General features: G+C 41.0%; 1 protein-coding gene across 2 annotated transcripts in view; it reads left to right on the forward strand.

Annotated features, from left to right (window-relative positions):
* Positions 1-17035, forward strand: part of LOC132142483 (vang-like protein 1) — a 108246-nt gene extending 91211 nt beyond the window's left edge. For both annotated transcript variants that reach the window (XM_059552386.1, XM_059552387.1), the window contains 3 exons: positions 14383-14533; positions 14758-14992; positions 16195-17035. In XM_059552386.1, coding sequence (XP_059408369.1) covers positions 14383-14533; positions 14758-14992; positions 16195-16455 — 647 coding nt within the window. In that variant the 3' untranslated portion in view covers positions 16456-17035. The remainder of the gene's footprint in view (positions 1-14382; positions 14534-14757; positions 14993-16194) is intronic.
* Positions 17036-18994: the final 1959 nt, after the last annotated feature.

The raw sequence follows: 18994 nt of genomic DNA on the forward strand, positions 1-18994 counted from the left end.
CAAATGCTTTTCCTGTTCAGTGATTTTAACTCAGATCTCAGATCTTTGTTGACTTTGACATGACTGTACTAGTGGTACTGAAGTGATGTTGTGATGAATTGTCTGTGACCACTGAAGATGTTGCTGTTGTTAACATATGTCTTTTCTGGTTTTGTGTCTCTGCCTATAAGAATTTTTAATGAAACTGAAAGCATACCTTTTGGACAGTACGTGGTTCATTAAAAATTGTATTGTCCCTTTATTTTGTCCCTAAACACTTTGTTGCTGCACAGTAATCACTGATGGCATTGCACATGTTTTCTGGGCACCAAAGTGAAATTTTTATAAGAATTTTGTTTACCATATTTTCCGCACTATAAGGGGCACTTAAAAGCCTTTAATTTTCTCAAAAAACAACATTGCGCCTTATAATCCGGAGCGCCTTATATATGGATCAAGGCGCTCTGTCAAAATGTTGACATTCCCTTTAACACAGCTCCATCTAGTGGATGCATAACGCAAACCCAGTCAAATGTTTGACTGCAGTATCTTCTATTCTATGCGCCTTATAATCCGGTGCGCCCTATATATGAAAACAGTTCTAAAATAGGCCATTCATTGAAGGTGCGCCTTATAATCTGGTGCTTCTTATAGTGCAGAAAATACGGTATATATTATTTGTTTGTCTGCACCAGTAAAGTCACATATTTCCCTAAGAACTGCACAGAACTAGTTATTTCAGATCCCCCAGATTTGTATTTATTTATTTTCACCAATAGCAGCTGATGTTTTTACAAGACTGTGTGCATGCATGTCTGCACCACTACAGCTTAATGTTTATAAGATAATCACTTTGTGTCCGACTTAAGCCTGGTTCACACGGCAGGATAATTAGGCCGATTTTAGCCCCGATTGACACCTTCCGACAATCTTAAGGATGCTCCGATTATCGTAAAATAATCTGATCAGATATTCCTGCCGTGTGTGGTGTGTTAAGACTGCTCTCCTCTGCTCGGAAGGACGTCGGGACCGCTCCGATCTCAAATCGGGGATATCCAACATGTTGGATTTATTTGGCCCGATTTCTTCTCGTGTGTGGTGTCCCCCGAGGACAAACGATCATGCAGCCTGTGGACTGTGGCGTGTAGCCAATCAGAAAGTGAGGTGACGAGGCAGCGAGGAAGTACCGGGAAACAAAATCAAAACAGCCGGCGGCATGGCACACCAGAAAGTCCGGAGACTGGAGGACTTTGTCTCCACTTCTTTGACCATCGCCTTTTCTTATTTTTCTTATGTTTTTTTTTGGTTACAAACAAAGCACAAACTATGGCCACTGCATCCTCTTTGTCCACCATGATTGTTTACTCTGAAGTCACGTTTGATCTCGAGGGATTTTGCGAGATTTCCCGTCTGACCTGGGAATGCTCGGGAGTCAAATCGGTTCGTGTGTGATGTGTTGATTTTGCCGTGTGGCTGCACACCACACACTGTACGACCAAAACTGTCAGACCCGTGATTTTTTATTGCAGTGTGTGGGGTCTCTCAGGTTTGGAAAATCGGCCGATAATTTTAAAATCGTCCCGTGTGAACCAGGCTTTAGTTACAGCCACATTTTTAAATTTCATACTCTGTGAGTCTTGAATATAATTAAGTCTAATATATTTGTTAAGGCTTTAATCTCACACTTTATATTACACTTAATGCAAATGGATGCACAGAGGAAGACAAGAGTAAGAAGTGCAGTGTGGGAGTACTACACTCAACCAACACCAGGGAAGGCAGTTATTGTCATTTTGACATAATTTTTCATTATACACCAGATATAAGTTGTCCTGGTCTGGCGGAGAAATATGATGTTAGTAGGGGTGATTAAAGGGGTGGGTGGGGAGTGACCCCTGACAGACCTGCAAAAGCTGACCAGATCCGGGAGAGGCTGTCTGCGTTGGAGTTGGCCGCTCCGGCCAGATGGAGCACTTCAAAGTGGAAGTCCTGGAGCGTGAGGAGCCAGCATGTCACTCTTGTCTTTAGCGCGGGCCATCCACTGGAGGGGCGCGTGGTCCGTGAGGAGAGTAAACTTCCGCCCTAGGAGGTAGTAGCGCAGCTCCAGGACTGCCCACTTGATGGCCAGAGCTTCCTTCTCGACGATGGCATAGTTCCTTCCTGCTGATGTAAACGACGGTCTAAGTTGACCGTCGTTTTCTCGACGACGGTCAACTTCCTGCTGATGTAAAGGATGGGATGCTCCTCACCTTCTTAAACTTGAGACAGGACGGCCCCCAGTCCCGTGTCGGAGGCATCTGTCTGCAGCTGAAGCCTGGGGCACGCAGGACCGGCTCCGAGGTGAGGGCCATCTTCACCTTTTTGAACGCCTCCTCCGCTTCAGGTGTCCAGCACACTTTTTCCAGCTGCCCCTTCCTGGTCAGGTCTGTCGGCTAAGGAGGAGGAGTTAGGGATGAAACAGCGGTAGTACCCTGCCAACCCCAAAAACACTCGTACCTGGGTCTTTGAGCTGGGCTTCGGTGCAGACCGTATCGCCTCGACCTTCTTCTCTTGTGGCCGGATGAGGCCCCTTCCGACTTGGAAGCCTGTGGACTGTGGCGTGTAGCCAATCAGAAAGTGAGGTGACGAGGCAGCGAGGAAGTACCGGGAAACAAAATCAAAACAGCCGGCGGCATGGCACACCAGAAAGTCCGGAGACTGGAGGACTTTGTCTCCACTTCTTTGACCATCGCCTTTTCTTATTTTTCTTATGTTTTTTTTCGGTTACAAACAAAGCACAAACTATGGCCACTGCATCCTCTTTGTCCACCATGATTGTTTACTCTGAAGTCACGTTTGATCTCGAGGGATTTTGCGAGATTTCCCGTCTGACCTGGGAATGCCAGGTACTTCACCTCGGTCAGGCCCAAGTGACACTTCCGGGGGTTGGCAGTGAGCCCAGCCCTACGTAGCTCCATCAGCACCCTCCACAGACGGTCCAGGTGCTCTTCCCAGCGCTCGGAGTGGATGACCACGTCGTCCTGGTATGCCGCGGCGTAGGTCTGGTGGGGCCACAGCAAGATGTCCATCATGCGCTGGAACGTGGCTGGAGCCCCGTGTAGGCCAAACGGGAGGGTCCGGTACTGCCAGTGCCCACCAGGGGTACTGAAGGCGGTCTTGGGCTTGGCGGTCTTGAACAGGGGGACTTGCCAGTGCCCTTTAGTGAGGTCCAGGGTGGAAATATAGCGTGCCCTTCCTAGGTGGTCGAGGAGCTCATCCACTCGAGACATAGGGTATCCATCAAATGCCGAGACCTTGTTCAGGCGACGGAAGTCATTGCAGAAGCGGAGGGTGCCGTCAGGCTTGGGGACCATAACGATAGGGCTGGACCAAGGGCTGTTCGATTGCTCAATTACCGCTAACTTCAGCATTTGTTGAATTTCCTCTTCAATAGCCTGCCAATGAGCCTCTGGGAATCGGTAGGGCCGTTGCCGGACGATGACTCCAGCTGGTGTGTGGATTTCATGTTGGAGCACGTGGGTCCGCCCGGGGGCCAACAAAAACACATCTGGGAACTGACCGACCAGGTGCTGCAGCTCTGTCTTTTGGGCCGCCGACAGCTCCGAGTTGATGTCCACTACGACAAAGTCCCTGGTGGCGAGGGCCGCTAGCTGGTCTCTTGTCCCGATCCACTTTTTGAGCAGGTTGATGTGGTAGAGTTGGTCTGGTTTCCACAGGAGAGAGCAGTATCAGTGGGGTTGCTCGTGGAGAGGCCTCTCACGCTTGTCCTGAACGCACGCTGTTTATATGGAGCCCGGCTGATGAGAGAATATATATATATATATATATATATTTTTTTTTTTTTTTTTTTTTTGGTTTGGTGTATAATAGCCTTAAAAAAGACTAGGCACCTTCCCACCACACCAGTCTTTTAATCAATTTCTTTTTCCCTGAATCAATAATCTTACTGCTTTGGTTTTGTAGTTTAGAGCAGGACATGGGCTTAAGTGTCTCTCTCTCTCCTGTCCATGTATGCGGAGTATGTTCAGGAAGACTAAAATACACCACAGTATTTACTACAAGCTAAAATGTTAATTGTTTTGCCAAAGTATAAGAATGTTTATTAAATATCAGAAAATAGACAGTAAAAAAAAAAAATTAACACAATGTTACTTTTCATCAGCACATTATTTGTGTTGCTGTTTTTATCACATTACTAGCCATTCTGGATTTTACTGGGAAGACTTCATAGACACCGCAACAGATGTTTATATTTGTTGACGGCAAAACATGCAGAACCTGAATAGCAATATTTTTGGAAAGAGACTCTTCACACATATTCATCTACTCATTTAATCCTTAAAGGGACAATAAGTAACTTTTTAGGTATTTTATTATCTAAAATCAATATTTTTATTCATAAATATGCCCTCAATGGTGTTCAAATACCTATGCCAATGTTTAAACTAATCCTCGTAAATGAAGAATTTATTATCTTTATATACATGGGACGGGTAGGTCGACGGAGGCTTCCATGTAGTTCCGCCATCTTGCAAAACTATAATAGCAGAGAGGGACAAAAAGTACTAAGCCAACGCGTTTCCACAACGTGTTTTCGGTCAGAGCCAGAAACGCAGGTGCAGAGCTGTGAGAGGCGCTTGAAACTGCACCGGCAAGTTTAAAAGTCTGGATTGCATTCTTATTATGGACCATACATATGCCGCGCCACAGGAGAAGAAAACATCGTCGCCAAAACGAAGTGCTATTAGAAGACATCCTGTCAAAGCTTTTTGGTACATATCGCCTACCGTAGATGCAACGCGCATTTGAAAAAGCGAGGCGCTGGAGAGCAAAATTAGTTTGAATGCAAAATACAATTTCACCACTAGATGGGTGTAATTCCTACTTACAGTCCCTTTAAGAATGATTAAGTAAACAGATGTCACTTGTTATCCGAGATAGAGCGATTGTGCTAAAGATTCAACTCTTAAAGATTTCCGGGAGTTGGGTGGTGATGGAATTATGTACTTTTACATTATTGAGCTAAACCGCTGTTTATGTACTCTTGCTTTGTGATTCGCAGGATTAAATAAACAAATACTTTCCAAACCTCTCTTTAGCGCTCCAGATTTTTTCATGAATTTTGTGGAAATATTATATAAATAATTTAATTTTTGTTATTTTGTATTTTATCATTTGCATTCATCAAGCATCAGTGGGATCCAAAAGCTAATGAGCTAATGAAAGTAATTCTGTTTTGTATTGTTTTTTCTTCACTAATATGCACTGCAAAAAAAAAATTAAGGGAACACTAAAATATCACAGTATAACACAAGTCAGTTAAACTTCAATTAAACTTTATGCGCATTTTGCAAGTATTGCATCAGAAAGAAATTATGGAAATGGCAAATAAAAAATAAATAAATAAATTTATTTTAATTATTTATTTTATTTATAATTTGCAAAAAATAAAAATAAAAAATGTATTGGTTGAGGTGGGTTTGAACTTGTATAATGGGAGGTGCAAACACATTTTGCTGAAAAAATTCCCCATACACATCAAAAAAGATGTGACTTTGCATGATGGAACGGCATCACCTGACTAAACAGTGGACTGATCTCATTCCTAGCATAGGAAATGATTTTATGGTCATTCTGAAATCCCTCAAGTTCAAAGTATTTCTGTATAATGGCCTTGCAGAACTGTCTTACATGACTGTGTTCTTAAATGGGAGGCATCCACCTACGAAAGCAATGAACGCATTTATTGTGTTATGTTATCTAACTTGATTTGAAAATTTTCTAAAAGGTCTGTGCATTTTAAGCAAGGAAATCTGACCTATTGTACAAAAAAGCTTACATAATGTCAAAAATTTGCTTAACTTGTAAATTAGAAGTTATTCTCCATTTCCATGGTTGTTTAGGTGGCTGTTTATTAGTTCCTCACTTGTTCCTACTTCTGTAAATTGTCTCTGATTGAAAATTTAAGCTCTAAGTTCCCACTGTTCGTGGTTTGTTCTCGTTAATGTTTGCGCTTGTGTTTCCCAGACCTGTTTCTTTGGTATGACCGAGTGTTTGTTATTAAAGACTGTTCTATTTGAATTCTCTATCGTTGTGCGCTTATTTGCAGCCACCATAGCATAAAAGAAGATGGAACCAAAACTAATATGGTTATACCAGCCATCTAGCTGCTATGCTTAGAGCAGGAGCAGCAGTTTCTCAAGGACCACACTAGTGGATTTATGCAAATTACGTGCCACACTAACTACCCAGATTGCACCCTGTGCACAAAGGCACTCCTTCCCAGTGTTGGTCCTCGAGAGGATTTTGGTGGAATGCGTGCTGGTGAGCTGCAGATCTCCATTCGCCATCTCCACTCCAGACCCAAAGCCCAGCCAGCCATCTCCCACACTTTACATGGACAAGACACCAGAGCCCACGGCAGACATAGTGCCCAAGCCTGCCGCAATCAAAAAAAATATCGATTTTGTAACTTTGTTAACAACGTGATGTCGGAACAGAGATTGTGGAAGTCAACTGCGAGAGCAGTGCGGTACCCAGTGCAGTTAACCAGCTGAATATTTGTAACATGCACACAATATTGTCTTTAAAGTTTCCATATATGAATATGGGAACATACTTTTAACATCTAGACACAAGAGAGGCTATATTTGAATACCTTAAAAATAGTGAGTAAGGTGAAGGAATTTTAAAGGCATAGTTTATCCCAAAATGGAACTTGCGTCATATTTATTCACCCTTATGTCATTCCAAATCCACATGACCTTTTCTTCTGTGGAATACAAAGGAAGAAGTCTACTGGTAGCATTTTTTCATGCCATTACAATGAATGGTGGTGAAGCTTTCAAGCTTTAATTAGTATGCAAAAGCAGTCTTAAGTAATCCACACAACTTGTGCTCAGTATTCCAAGACTTTGAAAGCAGTATGAAAGATTTGTGGGTGGAGCAAACTGAAATCGTGAATAAATCAATCATACCAGTTTTGTGAATCAAAAGCATTGAAAAATATGAGGAAACATGTCAGTAACTTGCTGCCAGGCATGAAAACTGGCCATATATTACCAGCCAAAACATCTTTTCAGTCAGACACATCAGTCACAGCTTGAATGGTAAATGTCACTAAAGCACAGTCTTCACTTCTTCAATCTGCACTTATCAGTCCTGACACAAACCTTGTTACTCAGTATCAGTATTACCAGTATCATTTATATTATATCATTCTAATCAAAAAACTCTCTACACAGTAACTTACAGACTACGTGGTTTAGTCAAAGTCACCTTTATTTATATAGCGCTTTAAACAAAATACATTGCGTCAAAGCAACTGAACAACATTCATTAGGAAAACAGTGTCAATAATGCAAAAATGATAGTTAAAGGCAGTTCATCATTGAATTCAGTGATGTCATCTCTGTTCAGTTAAATAGTGTCTGTGCATTTATTTGCAATCAAGTCAACGATATCGCTGTAGATGAAGTGACCCCAACTAAGCAAGCCAGAGGCGACAGCGGCAAGGAACCGAAACTCCATCGGTGACAGAATGGAGAAAAAAACCTTGGGAGAAACCAGGCTCAGTTGGGGGGCCAGTTCTCCTCTGACCAGACGAAACCAGTAGTTCAATTCCAGGCTGCAGCAAAGTCAGATTGTGCAGAAGAATCATCTGTTTCCTGTGGTCTTGTCCTGGTGGTCATCTGAGACAAGGTCTTTACAGGGGATCTGTATCTGGGGCTCTAGTTGTCCTGGTCTCCGCTGTCTTTCAGGGATGTAGAGGTCCTTTCTAGGTGCTGATCCAGCATCTGGTCTGGATACGTACTGGATCCGGGTGACTGCAGTGACCCTCTGATCTGGACACAGACTGGATCTGGTGGCCACGGTGACCTCGGAACAAGAGAGAAACAGACAAATATTAGCGTAGATGCCATTCTTCTAATGATGTAGCAAGTACATAGGGTGTTATGGGAAGTGTTTCCGGTTCCGGTTTACCTATTTAATGCAGCCTAAAAATCCTTTAACGGATTTTGGATAATAAAAGCATATTAGTATGTTATGTGTATGCCAGGTTAAAGAGATGGGTCTTTAATCTAGATTTAAACTGCAAGAGTGTGTCTGCCTCCCGAACAATGTTAGGTAGGTTTTTCCAGAGTTTAGGCGCCAAATATGAAAAGGATCTGCCGCCCGCAGTTGATTTTGATATTCTAGGTATTATCAAATTGCCTGAGTTTTGAGAACGTAGCGGACGTAGAGGATTATAATGTAAAAGGAGCTCATTCAAATACTGAGGTGCTAAACCATTCAGGGCTTTATAGGTAAAAAGCAATATTTTAAAATCTATACGATGCTTGATAGGGAGCCAGTGCAGTGTTGACAGGACCGGGCTAATATGGTCATACTTCCTGGTTCTAGTAAGAACTCTTGCTGCTGCATTTTGGACTAGCTGCAGTTTGTTTACTAAGCGTGCAGAACAACCACCCAATAAAGCATTACAATAATCTAACCTTGAGGTCATAAATGCATAGATTAACATTTCTGCATTTGACATTGAGAGCATAGGCCGTAATTTAGATATATTTTTGAGATGGAAAAATGCAGTTTTACAAATGCTAGAAACGTGGCTTTCTAAGGAAAGATTGCGATCAAATAGCACACCTAGGTTCCTAACTGATGACGAAGAATTGACAGAGCAACCATCAAGTCTTAGACAGTGTTCTAGGTTATTACAAGCGGAGTTTTAGGTCCTAAAATTAACACCTCTGTTTTTTCAGAATTTAGCAGTAAGAAATTACTCGTCATCCAGTTTTTTATATCGACTATGCAATCCATTAGTTTTTCAAATTGGTGTGTTTCACCGGGCTGCGAAGAAATATAGAGCTGAGTATCATCAGCATAACAGTGAAAGCTAACACCATGTTTCCTGATGATATCTCCCAAGGGTAACATATAAAGCGTGAAGAGTAGCGGCCCTAGTACTGAGCCTTGAGGTACTCCATACTGCACTTGTGATCGATAGGATACATCTTCATTAACTGCTACGAACTGATGGCGGTCATATAAGTACGATTTAAACCATGCTAATGCACTTCCACTGATGCCAACAAAGTGTTCAAGTCTATGCAAAAGAATGTGGTGGTCAATTGTGTCAAACGCAGCACTAAGATCCAATAAAACTAATAGAGAGATACAACCACGATCAGATGATAAGAGCAGATCATTTGTAACTCTAAGGAGAGCAGTCTCAGTACTATGATACGGTCTAAATCCTGACTGGAAATCCTCACATATACCATTTTTCTCTAAGAAGGAATATAATTGTGAGGATACCACCTTTTCTAGTATCTTGGACAGAAAAGGGAGATTCGAGATTGGTCTATAATTAACTAGTTCTTTGGGGTCAAGTTGTGGTTTTTTGATGAGAGGCTTAATAACAGCCAGTTTGAAGGTTTTGGGGACATATCCTAATGACAATGAGGAATTAATAATAGTCAGAAGAGGATCTATGACTTCTGGAAGCACCTCTTTTAGGAGATTAGATGGTATAGGGTCTAACATACATGTTGTTGGTTAGATGATTTAACAAGTTTATACAATTCTTCCTCTCCTATGGTAGAGAATGAGTGGAACTGTTCCTCAGGGGGTCTATAGTGCACTGTCTGATGTGATACTGTAGCTGACGGCTGAATGGTTGCAATTTTATCTCTAATGGTATCGATTTTAGAAGTAAAGTAGTTCATAAAGTCATTACTGCTGTGGTGTTGGGAAATGTCAACACTTGTTGAGGCTTTATTTTTCGTTAATTTAGCCACTGTATTGAATAAATACCTGGGGTTATGTTTGTTTTCTTCTAAAAGAGAAGAAAAGTAATCGGATCTAGCAGTTTTTAATGCTTTTCTGTAGGATATGTTACTTTCCCGCCAAGCAATACGAAATACCTCTAGTTTTGTTTTCCTCCAGCTGCGCTCCATTTTTCAAGCTGCTCTCTTTAGGGTGCGAGTATGCTCATTATACCATGGTGTCAAACTGTTTTCCTTAACCTTCCTTAATCGTAAAAGAGCAACTTTATTTAAAGTGCTAGAAAAAAAAGGGGCGATAGTTTCTGATACATCATCAAGTTGTTCTGAGGTTTTGGATATGCTAAGGAATTTGGTTACATCAGGAAGATAACTTAAAAAGCAGTCTTTTGTGGTAGAAGTGATGGTTCTTCCATACTTGTAACAAGAAGTAGAATTTACAATTTTGGCTATATGAAGTTTGCACAGAACTAAATAATGATCTGAGATATCATCTCTTGGCTGAATAATTTCAACACCATCAACATCAATTCCATGTGACAGTATTAAATCTAGAGTATGATTTCGACAATGAGTAGGTCCTGAAACGTGTTGTCTAACACCAATAGAGTTCAGAATGTCTATAAATGCAGATCCCAATGCATCTTTTTCATTATCAACATGGATATTAAAATCACCAACTATTAAGACTTTATCTGCAGCCAGAACTAACTCGGATGTAAAATCACCAAACTCTTTAATAAAGTCTGTATGGTGCCCTGGTGGCCTGTATACAGTAGCCAGTACAAACATAACAGGGGATTTATCATTAACATTTGTTTCTCTGGATAATGTTATATGAAGCACCATTACTTCAAACGAGTTATACTTGAAGCCTGCCCTCTGAGAAATCCTGAAAACGTTGTTATAAATTGAAGCAACACCTCCACCTTTGCCTTTAGACGCGGCTCATGTTTATAACAGTAATCTTGGGGGGTGGACTCATTTAAAATAATGTAATCATCAGGTTTTAGCCAGGTTTCTGTCAAACAGAGTACATCTATATTATGATCAGTGATCATATTATTTACAAAAAGTGTTTTCGTAAAAAGGGAAGTGATATTCAATAAGCCAAGCTTTATCATTTGTTTATCTTCTGTTTTTTATTTGTTGAACCTCAATTAAATTGTTAATCTTAACTTGGTTTGGACGTTTTTTTGTTTTTTTCTAGTTCGGGGAACAGACACAGTCTCTATAGTGTGATATCTAGGTGAAAGAGTCTCTATGTGCTGAGAATTAACTGACCTCTGTGATGGGAGGCAGCTAGCAGACGGTCGGTTTAGCCAGTCTGTCTGCTTCCTGACCTAGGCCCCAGTTAGTCAAGTATAAACACTAAGACTATTTGCCATATTTCTAGAGAGAAGAGTGGCGCCACCCCAGGAGGGATGAAGACCATCTCTTTTAAACAGGTCAGGTCTGCCCCAAAAGCTCGTCCAATTGTCTATGAAACCTATGTTATTCTGTGGGCACCAATTAGACATCCAGCCATTGAGTGATGACAATCTGCTATGCATCTCGTCACCACGGTAAGCAGGGAGGGGACCAGAGCATATTACAGTGTCTGACATCGTGCTTGCAAGTTCACACACCTCTTTAATGTTATTTTTAGTGATCTCCGACTGGCGAAGTCGAACATCATTAGCGCCAGCATGAATAACAATCTTACTGTATTTACGGTTAGCATTAGCCAGCACTTTTAAATTTGCCAAGATGTCAGGCGCTCTGGCTCCCGGTAAACATTTGACTATGGTGGCTGGTGTCTCTATATTCACGTTCCGTACAATAGAATCACCAATAACTAGAGCACTTTCATCAGGTTTCTCAGTGGATGCAGCACTGAGTGGGGAGAACCTGTTTAATGTTTTGATCGGAACAGAGGAGCGGTGTTTTGACCCACGACTACGCTGCCTCACCGAACTAATCTCTATTAGTTTTATTGGATCTTAGTGCTGCGTTTGACACAATTGACCACAACATTCTTTTGCATAGACTTGAATACTTTGTTGGCATCAGTGGAAGTGCATTAGCATGGTTTAAATCATACTTATATGACCGCCATCAGTTCGTAGCAGTGAATGAAGATGTATCCTATCGATCACAAGTGCAGTATGGAGTACCTCAAGGCTCAGTACTAGGGCCGCTACTCTTCACGCTTTATATGTTACCCTTGGGAGATATCATCAGGAAACATGGTGTTAGCTTTCACTGTTATGCTGATGATACTCAGCTCTATATTTCTTCGCAGCCCGGTGAAACACACCAATTTGAAAAACTAATGGATTGCATAGTCGATATAAAAAGCTGGATGACGAGTAATTTCTTACTGCTAAATTCTGAAAAAACAGAGGTGTTAATTATAGGACCTAAAAACTCTGCTTGTAATAACCTAGAACACTGTCTAAGACTTGATGGTTGCTCTGTCAATTCTTCGTCATCAGTTAGGAACCTAGGTGTGCTATTTGATCGCAATCTTTCCTTAGAAAGCCACGTTTCTAGCATTTGTAAAACTGCATTTTTCCATCTCAAAAATATATCTAAATTACGGCCTATGCTCTCAATGTCAAATGCAGAAATGTTAATCCATGCATTTATGACCTCAAGGTTAGATTATTGTAATGCTTTATTGGGTGGTTGTTCTGCCAGCTTAGTAAACAAACTACAGCTAGTCCAAAATGCAGCAGCAAGAGTTCTTACTAGAACCAGGAAGTATGACCATATTAGCCCGGTCCTGTCAACACTGCACTGGCTCCCTATCAAGCATCGCATAGATTTTAAAATATTGCTTATTACTTATAAAGCCCTGAATGGTTTAGCACCTCAGTATTTGAATGAGCTCCTTTTACATTATAATCCTCTACGTCCGCTACGTTCTCAAAACTCAGGCAATTTGATAATACCTAGAATATCAAAATCAACTGCAGGCGGCAGATCCTTTTTCCTATTTGGCGCCCAAACTCTGGAATAACCTACCTAACATTGTTCGGGAGGCAGACACACTCTTGCAGTTTAAATCTAGATTAAAGACCCATCTCTTTAACCTGGCATACACATAACATACTAATATGCTTTTATTATCCAAATCCATTAAAGGATTTTTAGGCTGCATTAATTAGGTAAACCGGAACCGGAAACACTTCCCATAACAACCTATGTACTTGCTACATCATTAGAAGAATGGCATCTACGCTAATATTTGTCTGTTTCTCTCTTGTTCCGAGGTCACCGTGGCCACCAGATCCAGTCTGTGTCCAGATCAGAGGGTCACTGCAGTCACCCGGATCCAGTACGTATCCAGACCAGATGGTGGATCAGCACCTAGAAAGGACCTCTACATCCCTGAAAGACAGCAGAGACCAGGACAACTAGAGCCCCAGATACAGATCCCCTGTAAAGACCTTGTCTCAGAGGAGCACCAGGACAAGACCACAGGAAACAGATGATTCTTCTGCACATCTGACTTTGCTGCAGCCTGGAATTGAACTACTGGTTTCGTCTGGTCAGAGGAGAACTGGCCCCCCAACTGAGCCTGGTTTCTCCCAAGGTTTTTTTCTCCATTCCGTCACCGATGGAGTTTCGGTTCCTTGCCGCTGTCGCCTCTGGCTTGCTTAGTTTGGGACACTTCATCTACAGGGATAGCGTTGACTTGATTGCAAATAAATGCACAGACACTATTTAACTGAACAGAGATGACATAACTGAATCCAATGATGAACTGCCTTGAACTATCATTTTTGCATTATTGACACTGTTTTCCTAATGAATGTTGTTCAGTTGCTTTGACGCAATGTATTTTGTTTAAAGCGCTATATAAATAAAGGTGACATTGACCGTCACCCAGTTGCCCTGCTGCAGGGGCTCTGTTTCCGGAATCGAACAATGTACAGGAATCCCTGAGCTAGATGCATCCAAAGCCGTATCTAGAGCCCTAACATTCTTACTGTCCTCAATTAAAGTTTGGATGCGTGTCTCTAATTCTGAAATCTTCTCTGTCAGCCTAACTATTTCCCTGCATTTATCACATGTGAATCCCTCATCAGCGACAGAGATAGATAAACTGTACATGTGGCAAGAGGTGCAAGTAACAATGACAGGAGGAGCCATTACTCACCGTGCTTGATGAAAATTCTTACTGCGGTTGTTTGATGAACTAGCATAAACTATGCATGTTTAGCATAAACCTATTAAACTGACACCACCAGATGACAGCAAACACTTGAATTGAATCAACTTTTCTCTTCTGTGGAGCTGCTCCACATCGACACTGTTATCGAACTGAGCTGAATCAACATTGAACTGACTAAAGCTAAATAACAATATTGCTGCCTTTTGTAAAATTAACACTGTTATTGATTTGAACTGAACTGACACTAAACTGACTTGTACTGGGCAATGACAGTGTTGTCTTTTAGAACTGCCTTATAGCTGAATCTGAACTGTCTCCAAAGTTGAGTTTCCATAATTGATTCTGCTGTTTTTCTTATTCATCACTGTGAAGCTGCAACAATCTGTAAATGTACAAAGCACTATACAAATCACTTGACTAAACAGTCTCAATGCATGTGTGTCCCATCATGGTCAGGTCCGGGAGGGAATAATGGAGCTGCTGGTATAGCCCAGTCTCAGTCTCGAGCAATGATTGCTGCTGCTGCCCGCCGCAGAGACAGCAGTCATAACGAACTCTACTATGAAGAGGCCGAGCATGAGAGACGTGTTCGCAAATGCAGGGCTAGGTGAGAGAACCTTGGTGTACAGATTTATAAAGATATTTGGCCAATAGGTTTTTGTTTTGTTTTGTTTTGTTTTTTCGTACTACAGAGTTCTTAGTGTATGTCTGCTGCATTCCCCAGTTTACAGTGCCCCACACTTTTGAAATCACTGCTCTAGAGAACTGAATGATTGTGAAACTAGAGGAATTTAGAATCTGGACTGTGTGACAACAACCTTTCTTTCCCAGGCTGGTGGTGGCAGTGGAGGAGGCATTTACACACATTCATCGCATGCAAGAGGCGGAGCAGAAGAAGGCATCTGTTGACGTGATGGACCCACGTGAAGCAGCTCAAGCCATCTTCCCTTCCATGGCCCGAGCACTGCAAAAATACCTCCGCACCACCAGACAGCAGCACCTCCACAGTATGGAGAGCATACAGCAGCACTTGGCCTTCTGCATCACAAACAACATGACACCCAAGGTGAGGCCACTCACAGTGAGAATCCCAGTCAGATGGTTTTTATCGCAAAATAAAATATATGTGATATGGCACAATCCTGAATGTTCCATTCCTTGATAGTTGAGCTTAAAAATATAGAGTGCCTGAGGCCATGTCCACACTAATACAATTTAGTTTTAAAACGTATATTTTTCTCTCCGTTTTGGCCTTTCCGTACACACTGAGACGGCGTTTTAAGTCAGACGTAGCTTTTTGAAAATGCTATGCAAGGCGGATAAATTTGAAAATGCCTTCTTTGTGTCATAGTGTGGACTTTGAAAATGGAGGCTTTTCAATACGATGATACATTTTTAGTCATGTGATGCAGTCATATGACCAATTCAGTCAAGATTACATTTGTTTTGGCACGTCTCCCAGTCTACCTTCTCGCTTGCTTTGGTCACTTTATACTCCTGTGTTACTCGCAGCAACAACTCCACCTCACTGTCGGTCATTCTAAAAAACTCTTGAAAAATATTGAGTGCCATTCCTCAATATTGCCGCAGAGTTTCAAACAGCCGGAAAGTAAATAAACGCCTAGCGGAAATGACGCAGGTCGAAGCTTTACTCATGCGCAGTAGGGGATGTAAGCGTTTTCATACGTTTCAGTGTGGATGAGCAACTTTTGGAAAACATTTGAAAATGATAGTGTGGACGCAGAGCTCACGAAAACTCAGTTTTCAAATATATCCGGATTAGTGTAGACGTAGCCTGAAAGTTATCACAAAACCTATACTGTTTTGTTTTTAACTCATTATACTGTTAAACTGTCTGAAATCAGTTTCCTGAGTCACCTTCGTGTGTAAACACTGTTGCAAAGTCATTGTCTGATAGAGCAGCATGGGGAACAAATCAACTTTCTAAGCTTTTAGATACAGCTATAGACATTAAGTGTATTCAGTGATTATTATGTGAGAGCTACAAGAGACATAAAACTAGAAAAATATGGTTTTTGCTCTCATAATGCAGAAATATTTAATAGCAGTATGTCATGATTGAGCAGAATGTAGGATGCAATATTTATTAAGACTGATACAATGTGCCAGGCTTCAGAAGAAGTCAGTGGAACTTTAAGTGGAGTCAAAGATATGTTTGCTTGACTCATTATTGCTTAAGCTCTCATTAACTAGTGCCTAATGTTAGATGACTGAAATGCTGAAGTGCTGTGTATTTTTGTTTCTCAGGCATTTTTGGAGAGTTATCTGACCACAGGCCCTACACTGCAGTATGGAAAGGACCGCTGGCTTGCTAGGCACTGGACCCTTGTCAGCGAAGCCTCAGTTACCAGTGGTCTGAAAGATGGGACCATTTTTCTGCTCAAATGCATTGACTTTAGCCTAGTGGTCACTACCAAAAAGATACCTTATATTCAGCTTGCTGAAGAATTCATTGACCCAAAGTCACACAAGTTTGTGCTTCGACTGCAGTCTGAGACTTCAGTTTAGAGATTTATTTATTTTTTTCAGCAAAAACTTATTTTCTTCTGGGATTTATTTTTGTTTGACTTTCAAATAATATATATATATATATCAAATATTGCAATATATTCTTTTTTTTCTTTATAAGTTTGTTTTTTTTGTGCTTACATGTTTATTAGAAATAACACGTTTGCAGTCAAACCAAGCCAAATCAGATCAAAAACTTTTATAGAGGTCGAATATAACTATTGAAGACTACTTATCAATGTTTGTTAAATACAGAAACATTAAAGAATGGAGATAATGGGTGCTATCAAATACTTTTTCAATGGACATCAGAGAGATGAATGGACTCAAATAGGCACATTTTCTCTGCCTCACTACTGTTTATAAAAAATGTAATCTGCAGACTTTCTGCAAGATCCACCATAGTGCAGTTGAGGTTGCACAGATGAGACTTTAAGAAACATTGACCAATTACTGTAGCACTATAGTACAGATTTTCATGTCATTAGGTTCACAAACACATCATCTCAGCCAAATGACCCTCTACTACTGTAAATGCACATCAAAACTTTCCAGTGTGTATATGTGTGTGCGTGTGACATTGCTCAATCAGTACAATGATCCACGTACATATTTTTTTAATTTATATATATACTCACCTAAAGGATTATTAGGAACACCATACTAATACTCTGTTTGACCCCCTTTCGCCTTCAGAACTGCCTTAATTCTACGTAGCATTGATTCAACAACGTGCTGAAAGCGTTCTTTAGAAATGTTGGCCCATATTGAAAGGATAGCATCTTGCAGTTGATGGAGATTTGTGGGATGCACATCCAGGGCACGAAGCTCCCGTTCCACCACATCCCAAAGATGCTCTATTGGGTTGAGATCTGGTGACTGTGGGGGCCATTTTAGTACAGTGAACTCATTGTCATGTTCAAGAAACCAATTTGAAATTATTCAAGCTTTGTGACATGGTGCATTATCCTGCTGGAAGTAGCCATCAGAGGATGGGTACATGGTGGTCATAAAGGGATAGACATGGTCAGAAACAATGCTCAGGTAGGCCGTGGCATTTAAATGATGCCCAATGTGTGCCAAGAAAACATCCCCCACACCATTACACCACCACCAGCAGCCTGCACAGTGGTAACAAGGCATGATGGATCCATGTTCTCATTCTGTTTACGCCAAATTCTGACTCTACCATCTGAATTTCTCAACAGAAATCGAGACTCATCAGACCAGGCAACATTTTTCCAGTCTTCAACAGTCCAATTTTGGTGAGCTTGTGCAAATTGTAGCCACTTTTTTCTATTTGTAGTGGAGATGAGTGGTACCCGGTGGGGTCTTCAGCTGTTGTAGCCCATCCGCCTCAAGGTTGTGCGTGTTGTGGCTTCACAAATGCTTTGCTGCATACCTCGGTTGTAACGAGTGGTTATTTCAGTCAAAGTTGCTCTTCTATCAGCTCGAATCAGTCGGCCCATTCTCCTCTGACCCCTAGCATCAAGAAGGAATTTTCACCCACAGGACTGCCACATTCTGGATGTTTTTCCCTTTTCACACCATTCTTTGTAAACCCTAGAAATGGTTGTGCGTGAAAATCCCTGTAACTGAGCAGATTGTGAAGTACTCAGACCGGCCCGTCTGGCACCAACAACCATGCCACGCTTGAGTTTGTCATGACCAGGACCACACCCCTAAATGCATTGAAGCAACTGCCATGTGATTGGTTGATTAGATAATTGCATTAATGAGAAATTGGTCAGGTGCTCCTAATAATCCTTTAGATGATTGTGTGTATATATATATATATATATATTTTTTTTTTTTTTTTTTTTTTTTTTTCTTGAGAAGAACTAATGCTTTTACTTAATCATTTCTCTCATTAGTAAATGTTGGACTTGTGAAGATTGTATAGTTTGGGATTTTTAAGCATGAGAGGCAACTAATTAACCTAAAGAAACACAATCTGTTCTCAAGCATTAAAGCAAATGATCTAACCAGACACGTTATAGCACACTACAAAATTACACCTGGACCTCATTTCTAAAAAATGATGCTAAAAGATGCAAAAATGATTTGCAATTAAGAGATAAAAGTTCATAATTATGAGTTTAAAACAATCAATTAGGAAATGAACCCTTTTTTGCTTTGTATTTGGCTTTTCTTATTCCTCATGACAATTACAAACATGGTCAGTAAAACCATATGTTTAAATCCCAGATCTCTGGGAATAAAGAGGTGCTTGGCCTGTACCCTGCATGTCATATATTTTAAGAGGTGCTCTTTAAAGCAGACTGTAGGGAGTTGTAATTAGGCATGGACTCAATTTGAGCTATTCAGATGAGTAGAGATTATGTGTGATCTCTTGTGTCCTGTCCTGTTTCTTATTCTATGCCTCACAGCAGTGAAGCTATAAAAACAGCTCATGAGAATGTCATCTAGGTCTATGAAATTAAAGAATGTCCCCTCTGAGAACTGGGAAGTTTTGTCTGCAAATGATGAGATACTGCTGAGAAACAATTGATTGGTCATGACCATTGCCTATTTTACC

Source organism: Carassius carassius, chromosome 6 (assembly GCF_963082965.1).
Source record: "Carassius carassius chromosome 6, fCarCar2.1, whole genome shotgun sequence".
In the NCBI taxonomy this organism is placed as follows: domain Eukaryota; kingdom Metazoa; phylum Chordata; class Actinopteri; order Cypriniformes; family Cyprinidae; genus Carassius; species Carassius carassius.